The following is a 14,178-nucleotide window of genomic DNA, read 5'->3' on the forward strand; positions in this document are numbered from 1 at the left end:
CCTTGCGCAGTAGCGTCTCTGGGAGGGCGGTGGGGGGGGCGCGGAAGTCGAACATGGAGGGGACGGAGCGCAGGAGGTCGCTGGACTCCGACTTGAGGGAACCGAACGTCTCCAGCTTCTCAGCCATGTTCTCAATGGCCGACATCTGAGGAGAGACGACAAGACGTCAGCTGACTGAGGTGAACACACACAGAACAGTATCATATTATTATTATTATTTTCATTATTTAAGTTATTTTTTCTGAGTGGGGCAGTCCCACTCATATTTTTCTTTTTATTGTGACAGAGACAGTAGAGGTTTGACAGGAAGGATGGGTGAGAGAGAGAGAGGAGGGATGACATGCCTAACCCTAACCCTAATAATAATAATAATCATACTAATCATAATCATAATCATAATCATAATAACGTTATTTGTATAGCGCTTTGACGGGGTCGCCCTGCAAACATTGCAGCTCAAAATGCTCCACTCCGTTCAGTGACAGAGTGGAAGAACGACATGCGAGTTTTGCGATGCGACCGTTTTTTTAAGCCATGCGACCGACAGAATATTATCGCTTCCATTGTTATGAATGAGAGAATGCTAATAGCTAACGTTAAAAGGAACATTGCTACGAACATCTAACTGCATGTTTAGCACATCACAACATGCTGATAGAACAACATGCTAAAAACACATAATTAGATGATCACAGTCCTTGCTTTTGAACATGTCCTAAAACGGGTTTGTTTACAAGCCATGTATCACATACCCAGTAGCCTAGGGCAGACGAGACAGTGAATCCAATTCACAAATTAGAAGTATGTAGTGATCCTAAAACTGTTGTTTGTTATATCGAGTGGGCTCTTCAACACTCCAACTTTCGTGATATTCCCCCAAAACTGAAAACACATTTCTTTTTAAAAAAAAGAAGCTTTTCGCTCATTTGCGCGACTTGAGAAATGCCGACATGCGGACCTTTTCACTGTGTGACCGTGTCACATATGTGTGTGTGTGTGTGTGTGTGTGTGTGTGTGTGTGTGTGTGTACGTGTGTGTGTGTGTGTGTGTGTGTGTGTGTGTGTGGTACGGTGGTGGTCGTGGCTGGTTAATTGCCAACAATGTGTGTAATGTGAGTTGTGAGTTGTGTTATATGAATACATGTGACAGTGACTGTGTGTGTGTGTGTGTATACCTGTATGTGTGTTTGTGAGAGAGAGAATATACAGTATAGTATTGTAATGTGTGTATATGTGAGAGAGAGAGAGAGAGTGTGTGTGTGTGTGTGAGAGAGAGAGAGACAGAATATACAGTATAGTATTGTAATGTGTGTATATGTGAGAGAAAGTGTGTGTGTGTGTGTGTGTGTGTGAGAGAGAGAGAGAGAGAGAGAGAGAGAGAGAGAGAGAGAATATACAGTATAGTATTGTAATGTGTGTATATGTGAGAGAAAGAGTGTGTGTGTTTGGGTGTGTGTGTGTGTGTGTGTGTTTGTGTGTGTGTATGTCTGTGTGTGTGTGTGTGTGTGTTTGGGGGAGGAGGAGGGGGGGGGGGGGTGCAGCGGGGCAGAGGAGTGATTCATGTCCACTGCTGGGCTGTAAACCATTCGGTGCACAATGCAGGTAGACAGCACATTCGTCAATATGAAAGATGTTGACATTACTGATCAAGGGCCAGACACGGGTAATAATGATATCGCTGTGCCGAGAGGGGAGGGATGGGGAGGGATAAGGGGAGGGGAGTGGGGGGGGGTTTACCAGCAGAGCCGTAGGCTCTGTCAGCCAATCTCACAGAGGAGCCTTTTTTTTTAAAAGGGGGGCCACAAATTTGCATTATTTTGCGTGTATTGAATTTTCAGTGTGTTCCTTATTCTTATTTCAATAAGGCAACAAATCAATCGTGATTTAGGTCCTCCGCCGGCACCGTGCTCCGGCCTGACATCCTGTCTCTCTGTTCCTTTCCCCTGTCACTCTTTAACAGAGAGATGGAGGGAGAGGGAGGGAGAGAGAGAGAGAGAGAGAGAGAGAGAGAGAGAGAGAGAGAGAGAGAGAGAGAGAGAGAGAGAGAGAGAGAGAGAGAGAGAGAGAGAGAGAGAGAGAGAGAGAGAGAGAGAGAGAGGGAGAGAGACGAGAGAGGTGAAGGAAGACAACACCAACACACAGAAAAGAAAAGTGTCGATCACAGAGCGAGGGAACGGAGCTGATTAGGAGTGACGACGGGAGTGTAAAGTTCCCAGCGGCGGCGCTGACATCCTGACTCTGGGGGATGTAGAGTGTCAGGTCCATTTGATTATGAATATGCCAATGATGTGTGTGCTGTGAATCAAAGGCTCCCTCGTCGAGCACGGAGGGAGGGGGGGGGAATGCTTTCATATTTCTTTTGAATGTGCAATATGTGATTTCATTGGGTCTCTTTACGGGCTTACGGGGGTAAAGCTTCGTTTGTGTCCCCTCGCTCGACGAGAGGCCATCACTCCTGAGGGCATTAGGAGCCCTAAAGCTGTCCGTCGTATCGAGCGTGTGAGATAAGAGACGTTGGAAGCTAAGGGGCTGTAGAAACAGGGCCCACTGTAGCCATCTTGTCTTGCTAGAGGCCCACTCTGACTGAGACACGCTGGTTCCTCCTGTCTGTGTCTGTGGGACTTCCCACATTGTAAACTTGTAAGTCTGTGGCTGTGGCTGTGATTCCATGTCAGAGCGACAGCCCGTTTTTATAGCTTGCGAAGCCAGGTTCATTAGACACAATACAGCGGTGTTGAAATGTCCGATAGGACGACAAGAGGGGGGATAAATGCCTACACATTTACTCGAACACGATTCACAAAGCCCTTCCTTTAGATGTCTGCCCCCCCCCCCCCCCCTCCCTTCCCCAGCCCCTCTGTGTCTATGAACTTGCTTGTTGCTGTAGCGTCTCAGAGGAGCCAGCTGTTGATTAGTTATCTTCAGATGTCAGTGATGCTAGCGAGCGGCTTAATTAGCGAGATGCATTCTCAATTGTTGATCTTATCAGGAACCAGATGTCTGAGGGAGGGGACCCCCCCTCCCTCCCCCTCCCTCCCCCTCCCTCCCAGGTCCCAGAGAGACTGTTACCCTTGCGTTGATGCAGAGCAGTCCCGCCCCCCCCCCCTCCCCTGTCTCCCCCCGTCCCCCGTCCCCCCCCAACCTCCTGTGCCCATTCCACCCACCCTGCCTCACTCTCCAAATAAGCAAATATTAAGTCAGTGCTATTAGCTGAGAGAGGGTGTAGCTCAGCTAGAAATCCCTTGGTAATCCTATCATGTAGGCACAAGATATAAACGATATAAACGACAGCTACAAATGAATTTCACACATCCAGGATAACCCAGGAAAGTGAAAAAGAAAAAAAAAAGATAAACAAATATTAGAACAAATACACAAAGAGGCTGAATCACGTAATATGTCGAGTTTGATTTAAAGACGGTTCTATCCTTTATAGTAACAGATCTACAATTACTAAAAACCTTTTAGGAATTGATGGCTGGCGATTTGCTGATGTCTGGTCAGTAAAGTGTTTCTGACTGGCCAAAACCATGCAAACACAGTGATGTGGGGTGAAAGGTGTTATAGTGAGGACCCATGCACATAGGGGGGGATCTGGGAGGCAAAACCACAGAGAAATACACGTTTAGAGGAACTTACCCAGGTTCTCTGATCTGGCATACGAAACTGAGGGGCGGGACAGAGGGAAAAAACAGCAGTCAGAACCAGGAAGTAGCGCACAGATCACCATCTTTTGATTGGACGCACATTGCCGGGCAGGATAGTGAATGTACGAGGGTCAAGTGACCGATAACAAAACCTAAAAATCGACACCTGGAAAACAGGGCCCCCCTGACGGGCAATGAACAGTGTGTCCAGACATAATAAAGTCATAAAGATGGCCTGAACACTGTTACTGTTCATACTGATAGGACACCTCATTATGCTGTAAAGATCGGCCATGTGGCTGGTTCTGAAAAAATAAAGACCGCGCGGAGAGAGGGGACATAAATCAGCAGACTGTAACAGCCAGTAAAAACCAGGCCTGAAACGGCCAGTAAAAAAAAACACAGGCCTGAGAAAAGTGGTGTTTTCACTTTCCTATAGTCCCCCTCTCTTTCCATTTCTCCTGGTCAATACTTAACACACACGCTGAGTCACACAAAAGAATACAAGCACGGGGAGAGACCAGGGGCAGAATTCTACTACTTTAAGAGCATATCATTTTTTTTATATTGTAATCAAAGACACATATGTGAGGACGTGTCACTGCTGTGCCCTTTCCTTCTCCCCCACATCTGGTTCTGATCGCTGAGAACAGCACAAACATGCTGGAGCATGGATCACACTGAAGCCTTGCGTCTCTGCTCCCCATCAGAACCAGACCACCCTGGACTTCTGCACAAGCCCCAAGTCTGGGCTGGCTCAGAATCACAGCAGGCCCTATCTGTCCCTACGGAGGCGGAGACAACTCTGAGACAACACAGAGAGACGAGGACGGACCTTACCTGTGGATGGAAGAGGAAGCCGGGCGCCGGGCGCATGTACTGGTCTTTCAGAGCCTCGAACGGATCGTTCATCTTCCTCTTCTCAACCCTGCTAATATTTGAATTCGATCAGTTCTTCTTACATGCAGACGGCGGAAAAAAAAGCTGAGCGAAGGGTCATTTTTACATCCGACAGAGAGATGAAATTATGTTGGGAAGAATTTGACACAAATCATGACGACAACATACAGTGTATAGAGGTTATTCCCAGGAAACAAAGAGTCCAAAAGACGTCCTCGGGGAAGCCGGAATGTGGGTTCAGATGACGTCTTTCTAGGACGTCCAGATGACGTCTTTCTAGGATGTCCAGGTGACGTCTTTAAGACGTCTTATGGACTGATTCTGTAGTCCATAAGACGTCCTAAAGACGTCACGTGGACGTCCTAGAAAGACGTCATCTGAACCCACATTCGGGCTTCCCTGAGGACGTCTTTGTTTACTGGGTTACAAAACAAAAAGGAGAGCAGTGTGGTGTATTTAGTACTGGAGAATCACAGTACCTGTAAATGGGGTCCATGAAGAAGGGGGTGGGCCTAGCGTGCTGTAAGGAGGAGTCAGCTTTGGGAAGCTCCACCCCTGCCTTGTCATCTGCAAAAACGCCACTCTTCTTCGACCCCTCCTCGCCCCTGGCGGGACGGCCTCGGCTCCTCCCCCCCATGCTCAGGTCCAACGGCTGGTCCTGATTGGCGGAAAGCGAGGCCTCCGGTTTAGAGGGCGTGGCTTGGAAGGAGGCCGCTTTCTCCTCCTTCCGCTTGGTGGTGAGGTCAAAGGGGGACTCAGAGGTCCTGCTCTGGCCCTTCTTCGTGGGTTCGGCCGGGGGAGACTGCGGCTCCCCCTTGAGGACCGGAGGAGGAGGTCTCACGTCTCTCTCCGGGAAGGGGTAGACGGGCGGAGAGAAAGCCGGGAAGAAGGGCAGAGGGAACATGGAGGGGTAGGGCAGGGCCCCCACCTTCTTGTCCTGCAGGCCCGCCAGCCCCGCGGAGCCAAAGTACTTCTCGGCTATGGAGGCGATGGCCTTTATAGAGTCGTTGACCGCCCCGGAGACGGCCGTGTGCTCGTCCAGCGAAGGAGGGAAAGGGACCGGGCCGGGGAAGTCCTTAGTAGCACCGCTACCGCTACCGCTGCTGCCTGTGTGGGTGGTCGGGCTCTGGGGTCCTCCTCCGATCGCCTTCCTCTTCGGCCCCTTGCCGTTCTCGCGGGCTCTCTCCCTCTCCCGGCTCTCGCTCTCCGGGTCGCTCTCCAGCTCGGAACCCGACGTGGTCTCCAGATCGCTCCCGCTGGGCGTGCTGACGTCGTCCAGGTCGCTGCTCAGGTCCGACTGGTCGCTCATCATGCCGCCGAGGGTGTGCCTCTGCCGCTTGGAGGCGGAACCGCTCTGACTCTGGAGGAGCTCGGCCCCCTGGTGGGTCTCGTCATCTCCCGGCGACTGTTGTTGTTGTTTGCGGAGGGTTTTCAGCAGCTCTCTGGCCTCCTGGGCACCCGGGCTGGGCGAGAGGAGGGGGCTCTTGCTGTGCTCCGTAACCCCCCCCGGGGGGTGCCGTCGGAGCGGGGACGTGGCGGGGATGAGGGGGGGTCGGTGGTACAGGCCGGAGGAGAAGAGGCCCGGGAAGCTGAAGGGGAACGCGGGGGCGGCGGGGAAGGTCAGTCCGTTGTGGTGGCGGTTCGCTCCGAAGTAGTCCGCCAGCCCGACGCTGCCGTGGCCCATCGCCCCGAGGGCGGACTTGTCCATGATGGCGGGGGCTCCGGGGAGGGACATGCCCTGAGCGAACAGCCCCCCCGTGGTGAAATGGTTCTTCCCCTCGCAGAAGCGGCGGTGCTTGTTGAGGGACGAGGTGGTGCTGAACATCTGGCCGCAGTCCTTGCACTTGATCTGGGTGCGGCAGTCGGCGTGCATGCGCTTGTGACGACACAGGTTGGAGAACTGTGTGTAGGACTTATGGCACACCTCGCCTACAGGGAACAGGGAGACAGACACAGTCCTCTCAGTACACACACACACACACACACACACACACACACACACACACAGACACACACATCTACTACCACGGTGCCAGATATGGGTTTTGGGGATAGGTAGAACTGTAAACTATAATAGGTGTAAGATGCACGTCTCCTCAGACCATCTATGTCATGACAATGCTATTTTAAGGTAAGGTGACAGCAAGATGACATGAGTTGTTAAATCCTGGCATTGTCAGGGGGCTTTTGTTGTCCCATGACCTGAGTCAGTGCCACCCATCACCTGCACGTGAAACAGCATCTCCAGGCATTGTACTGCCAGGGTCAGTCAGCACAAGGAGTCGGTAAACATACACACAGACATGCACACATTCACAGATATTCACATAACACACACACACACGCACACACACACACACACACACACACACACATACACACACACACACACACACGGCACAATGGCTCTATTTTAAGGCATCGAAGGAAGCAGAGTAGAATGAATCCTATCCTGAAGGTTCCGGTTCCCAGGGGTTCCCAGGGATAGGGCTCATGTCCTCCACTACCCCCCCCCCCCCCCCCACTGTCTATCCCTGTCATCCCGCTTACAGCCACCTTCCCACAGTCCTGTCTGTCTGGCTCTAGGGAGGACAGGACACCCATCTACATGTTGGGCCTTTGTACAGCTGAACATGTACTGTACTGGCTGTGCTACAGGAAGTCTGCTTCATTCTACTGAGATGATGATAATAATAATAATAATAATAATAATAATAATAATAATAATAATAATACTAATACTACTAATACTAATACTACTACTACTAATAATAATAATAATTGTATTTGTATAGCGCTTTTCATGCAAACATTGCAGCTCAAAGTGCTCCAATCATTATATAATCATAATATATATATATATAATCATAATTAAATGTTTTAGTCATTTAAAGGCAATATTAAAAAACATGGGTTTTTAGTCTTTAACATAATGTGCTGAGGTTGCATCCCTAATGTAAACTGGCAGTGCGTTCCACAATTTGGATGCATAAAATGAGAATGCAGAATGCAGATAGGCCACCGATAGGAATGAGTTGCAAACTATTTGAAAAGACTTTCTGAAATGGTATGAACAAGATTGAATTCGTTGTTATCTTCAACGATTGATTCAAATGATTGACTTATTTCACCAAGATCTAAGTTAGCTGTGTTAGCTTCATAAGTATCATATGATGGTGACTAGTAAATTCAATCTGTGTAAGAAAGAAAGTGATATGTGCATACTCTACTACTATTTAAGAGTTAATCTGGGGGGGCAAATTTCATGAATAATTATGAATAATCATGTATTCAACCGAGCCAATGTCACAATTGATCAACTTAATACTATACGTGTAAATATTAGGTTATGTCTCAGGTGGTTGGCTAATGTGTGTAGTAGTAGTAGTAGTAGTAGTAGTTTCCTCTCTGTTGGAAAAACCGGTAGAAACTCAAAAGCCGTAAATCAACCAGTCCTGACGTGTACGGACTAACACCACACACACACACGACACACAGGGTGTGAGGGAACTGATCCACTACACACGTGTGTTTTGTCAGGTCTCCATATACTGTAACTAAATATTATAAACACATTCCTGTGAAGAGAGCACCGGGCCTAGGAGAGCAGAGTGTCTGAATTAATGACCAGCGCTGAGTGTTCCACAGGCCCGGCCAGAGGCCTCCTCTCAGAGTACAGTACACACACTACACACACACACACACACACACACACACACACACACACACTAAAGACAGTTAACAAGCGCGCGCACACACACACATACACACACACACACACACACACACACACACACACACACACACTAAAGACAGTTAACAAGCGTGCGCACACACGCGCACACACACACGCGCACACACACACACATGCACACACACGCACACACTGTATACAATACAATAATAGATTGTACAATACGATACACAACGCAACACAACATGTATGCTGTGTATGCACACAAACAAACATGAAGGATACACACACACACACACACACACACACACACACACACACACAGGCTCTCACACACAGCTGTCAAGGGCTGAGGGTGTTCTGTCTTTTTACACGGTCATTAGCTGTTTTTAGACCTGCATATTTTCTGCTGATTACTGCAAATGGACTCTCCTATTCGGTGCACAGTGGAGGAGGACATGTGGTTGCTATTATAGTCTGGAATGGTGCATATGAAGGGGAGGAAGTCCAGGGTCTACCAAGGGGGACAGCCTCACCACCCTATGTGTGTGTGTGTGTGTGTGTGTGTGTGTGTGTGTGTGTGTGTGTGTGTGTGTGCGTGTGTGTGTGTGTGTGTGTGTGTGCGTTGTAAGTGTGTGGGGTGCTTTAGGGTAAGGACTTTGGTGTGAGGCGAAAGTGAGTGTGAGTCATCACGTGCAGTTCTAGTACAATGTCAGACTGCAGGGGTTAGCATGTATGGTGAGAGAGAGAGAGTGGGGTCAAGGTAGGAGCTTTGGGGTCAATGAGAGGTCAAGCTTGGTCAAGCAGGTCAAAGTGAGAGGCGAGTTACGTCAGGTTCGACCATGAGGTGCAGTGTATGTATGTTCATTGGTTGGAATCAGTTTTAAGAATAATGCTAATGTCATTGGGTCTGCAAAGTGCTAAGATGCTGCGAATGATGTCTAGTGCTTGACTCTTGGATGGAAATAAAATTAGAGCTACTTCCATGTTACTAAAATTAAATGTTACTGTTAAATGTTCAACCCTGAAAAATAAACATCACTTCTTTCATTATGACATCATTTCCACAAAACTAAATCAAGTTGCCACATCGTGAGCTTAGAATGATAAGGTTCTATCTCCGTTTAGGGCAGTTCAGAGATATTGAGCGTCAAAGTTTTTACATTCCATTATGTTTTGTGAGACGGAACCTTTGTATTTTATTAATTACTAACAAACAAACAAATCCAAATTAAAAGAATAACACCACACAGGCATTAATAAACACCTAATGGATCAGATTATGTAAAAAAACTAAATGTTGACAAAAATGGAGATAGAACTAAATAATTCTAACGTCACGACATTGCAAACACAACAAATGATACCTAGGTGATTAATCACTATGAATTCATAAGTAAATAATTAAGCACCAAAAATTATCCGGATGCTTTTTTTTTTTTTTTTTCATCAAGGGGGGTATCATATTAATGGTCACATCATGTAGGATTTGCAGTATGGGGGAAATTAGACGGACGGGGAGGGGTGTTTCTTTACTGTCTAATAGAAGATGTGGAAAAAGCGTGCAGACTTACATATGAAGGGTCTGAGTGACTTACATATGAAGGGCTTGACGCTGCTGTGGATGTGCTTGTGTTGCTTCAGGCCCGAGGACGTGGCGAACGTCTTCCCGCAGTCGGGACAGGCGTGAGCACGCGCGCCCACGTGCTGCGAGCGGATGTGCCTCTGCAGGTTACTGGGGTCTGTGAACACCTGCTGAGGGGAGGAACCAGGGGACACACATGGGGAGTCACACACCTTTCTTCTCTCTTTCTCTCTCTCTTTTTCTCTGTCTCTCTGTGTCTCTCTCTCTCTCTGTCTCTCTCCCTCTACCTCCCTCTACCTCCCTCTCTGCCTCCCCCTCTCTCTCTCCTCCCCCTCTCTCTCCCTCTCCCTCTCTCCCCCTCCCTCTCCCTCCCCCCAAAACCGCAGGTTTTAACTTAACTTAACTTAAATCTAGTAACTTAACCGCAGGTTACTAGGGTCTGTGAACACCTGCTGGGGAGGAACCAGGGCACACACAGGGGAGTCACCGACCTGCTCCTCTGTAACACGGTGCGTAGCCTAACTGTACACACACACACACACAACACCAACACCTGAGAAAAGTCACCACTTTATACCTTTGTGCAGTTTTCACATTCGTAGTGCTTGCCGTTGTCGTGTGACATCTGATGACGAATCAGGTTGGACTTCCAGTTGAAGGCCTTGGGGCACTGGTCACACTTGTACTCCCTCTCCTCTGAGTGAGACAGAGCGTGGGCCTCCAGACTGGGCGGACAGACGGACAGACGGACAGAGAGAGACGTCTCATTCATCACAAGCCTGCTATCGACTAAGTCTCAGCCTGACCCAAATCAACCCAGTAAACAAAGAGTCCAAAAAGACGTCCTCAGGGAAGCCGGAATGTGGGTTCGGACGACGTCTTTCTAGGACGTCCAGATGACGTCTTTAGGATGTCCTATGGACTACAGATCGTCTTCTGTAGTCCATAAGGCGTCCTAAAGACATCATCTGGACGTCGTAGAAAGACGTCATCTAGGCGTCCTAGAAAGACGTCATCCGAACCCACATTCCGGCTTCCCCGAGGACGTCTTTCGGACTCTTTGTTTACTGGGAAGTGTCATTAAATGAAGAACAAACAACATGCATGATCTTAAAAAGACAAAAAGACAAAGACAATGGCTTTATGTTCCAATACGCACACCAGCATATATACCATTCAGAATGAAGCAATGTATTAGCCGTATAATATTCCAAGTTGAATGTTCGTTGGGAGTATCGAAACGGCAGTCATTGACATTGACACACGCTCATGTTGGGGATGCAGGTTTGGGTCTTAGGGAGGGGTTGGTGATGCAGGTTTGGGTCTTAGGGAGGGGTTGGTGATGCAGGTTTGGGTCTTAGGGGAGGGGTTGGTGATGCAGGTTTGGGTCTTAGGGAGGGGTTGGGGATGCAGGTTTGGGTCTCAGGGGAGGGATTGGGGATGCAGGTTTGGGTCTTAGGGAGGGGTTGGCGATGCAGGTTTGGGTCTTAGGGAGGGGTTGGGGATGCAGGTTTGGGTCTTAGGGAGGGGTTGGTGATGCAGGTTTGGGTCTTAGGGAGGGGGTTGGGGATGCAGGTTTGGGTCTTAGGGAGGGGTTGGTGATGCAGGTTTGGGTCTTAGGGAGGGGTTGGTGATGCAGGTTTGGGTCTTAGGGAGGGGTTGGTGATGCAGGTTTGGGTCTTAGGAGGGGGTTGGTGATGCAGGTTTGGGTCTTAGGGGAGGGGCTCTTGGGGATGCTCTCTCACCTCTGGACGTCAGGAAACAGCTGGTCACACTCCTTACACTCCAGCGGGTTGTGGGAGAGGTGCAGGGGGGAGTGCAGGTCGTCGTGTGCCTCCTCCAGCTCCAGGTCCTGGTCCTCCTGGTCCTCTAGGTCGTCGCTGTCCTCCGGGTGGAGGAAGGAGGAGGGGGGGGTCCCGCTGCCGCACGGCTGCTTCTGGTGGTCCAGCAGCTCCACGCGCGACTCGAAGTGCTGGTCACAGTCCTCACAGCGGTACTGCCTCTCCTCTGGGAGGAGGAACGCACCGTGAGCACCCCCACAGTTTATCACAGCTTTATACATTAGCTTTATACCGTGACGTTAGAATTATAAGGTTTTTTTGGGTCAAAATTTAGTTTTTTACATAATCTGATCCATTAGGTGTTTATTAATGCCTGTGTGGTGTTATTTTTAATAACTCTGAACTACCCTAGACGGAGATAGAACCTTATAATTCTAAACTCACGATACAACAGTTAGTTCCGACCAAGTAATTTGATTGGACAAGAGGCATTCCATGAGTGTCGATATACAGTATAACAGCACTGGGACTTTTAACTATACAGTATGTATCACTCCGCCACACAGGCAGTGTTCTATTGTTTGTGTTCGGGTTACTAGGCAACAGTCCAGTTGAAGTTCAGTTGCAGAACAATTTTTTTTGTTGGCAGAGCCGGAATAAATGATTAAATAAACAAACAAATGATAATCTGTTGTCGCTTATTACTGTTAACTAATACATGGCGCTGTAGAACTGCGGCCTCGTACCTACGTACCGAATCACAGCCGTGCTGATATTCAGTATAACGCACGACCTCGAGTGTGATATTGCTTAAGTGTGTGTGTGTGTGTGTGTGTGTGTGTGTGTGTGTGTGTGTGTGTGTGTGTGTGTGCGTGTGCGTGTGCGTGTGTGTGTGTGTGTGTGTGTGTGTGTGTGTGTGCGTGCGTCTTAGGGGTTAAGTGAACTGACCGTGGATGTCAGGAGCCATGATGTCACATGAATACTCTTCTGTCTTCATGAACAGCAGGAGCTCCTCTCCAGGGTGGATCTCTCTAGAGACTCTGTAGAAGATCTGGAAATACACACACACACACACACGCAAACACTTATGTTACACACTTACAGTATTATGCATAAAAACACCACATTTAAATCTTATAAGTGAACCGCATATAGCACACTCCCACAACCCCCACCTCTCTGAAACAAAAACACACAGCTATGTAGAATAGCAAACAAACTTTGATTGAACACAAATACACACACTTTTTGGGGGGGGAAAATGAAAGGGGATGTTAGAGACAGCCAGATGCCGTGGTGAGGCCAGGATCGGCTCTTAACACACCGCTGTTACATAAAGGAACAGGCGTGTGTAACGTGTGTGGAGGGATGTGTTACTGCAGAACGGAGACATGTTTGTGATACTGGGGTGCTCAGGGCAAAGGCAAGAGGAACACAGAAATGGTGAGCTTAGAATTATAAGGTTCTATCTCCGTTCAGGGCAGTTCAGAGATATTGAGCGTCAATGTTTTTACATTCCATTATGTTTTGTGAGATGGAACCTTTGTATTTTATGAATTACTAACTCAAAAATGTCAACATTTTAAAAATAACACCACACAGGCATTAATAAACACCTAATGGATCAGATTAGGTAAAAAACTCAATTTTGACAAAAATGGAGATAGAACCTTATCATTCTAACGTCACGAAATATAAGGAGGCTCTCGCGGGTACTTCTGGAACTAGGTGCACACACACTCGTAGTCCAACATTTACGCTGTATGTGCCCCAAACACACAGGGCCTCATTTTAACAACCCAAACACAATCGTGGATCTAAGCGCTGTGGCACGGAGCCATTCCTTTCCTCAGGGGGCGTTTTACAGATAATGTTGCATAAGTTCCATGGTGATATCAGTTCAGCCAAGGGCTATACCTCAGAGCAGAGTAAAAAAAAAGGCAGGCTGGCTTTAGAAGAATCAATGAATGAAAGGTGTGTTATGGGCTTGAACCAACCACGTATTGACCAATCGAAAGGCATTCCGATGCCAAATATATGAGGAGCTCAACTGTGTATTTATGGTGTTCAGTGTTCCTTGGATTAATTTGGATTAAAGGCGGGAGAACACAAATGTGACACTGTCTGGTGACAAGGGGGGTAACAAGTCGGCAGCCGATTTAATGTTCGGAATTAATGTAAATACATTTCAGCGTTGTCGAAAATCAATGACACACTCGCTAGTCGACTAACACAGCTTGTTTTGTAAGCCTGCTAACAATGTAAAGTAGTGTTATAGTTAACTAGGTAGCAGTGGGGGGGATTACTCACCCAATCCATTGCGTTGTTGCAGTATTTTGGCTTGACTAGCGAGTTTGTGTCGTGATTCTCAACAACGTTGAAACGTATTTCTGTGTTTCGAAATAAAAGTATTTTGCAGACTTGTTCCCCGTTTCACCATACCTTGTCACAAATGGTCTCCTATATGACCATAAGGTATACTGAAGTGTCAGGTAGTTACAACAAAATACATAGCAGAATTAAAAGTACATTTCGATTGGTTGCCGACCTGTTCCCGCTTTCACCAACTGCT

At 48.0% G+C, this 14,178-nt stretch overlaps 1 protein-coding gene across 1 annotated transcript in view; it reads right to left on the bottom strand.

The window, feature by feature from the left end:
* The window catches only part of mecom (MDS1 and EVI1 complex locus), a gene marked incomplete at both ends in the record, with an annotated part of 155,205 nt that overhangs the window by 11,307 nt on the left and 129,720 nt on the right, over positions 1-14,178 (bottom strand). The window contains 8 exon segments of the mRNA XM_080548880.1: positions 1-145; positions 3,639-3,665; positions 4,487-4,574; positions 5,026-6,475; positions 9,839-9,995; positions 10,403-10,550; positions 11,571-11,832; positions 12,555-12,657. The exon segment at positions 1-145 is cut by the window's left edge and continues 22 nt beyond it. Coding sequence (XP_080405006.1) covers positions 1-145; positions 3,639-3,665; positions 4,487-4,574; positions 5,026-6,475; positions 9,839-9,995; positions 10,403-10,550; positions 11,571-11,832; positions 12,555-12,657 — 2,380 coding nt within the window.

Source organism: Nansenia antarctica, assembly GCF_963989245.1.
Source record: "Nansenia antarctica genome assembly, chromosome: 19".
In the NCBI taxonomy this organism is placed as follows: domain Eukaryota; kingdom Metazoa; phylum Chordata; class Actinopteri; order Argentiniformes; family Microstomatidae; genus Nansenia; species Nansenia antarctica.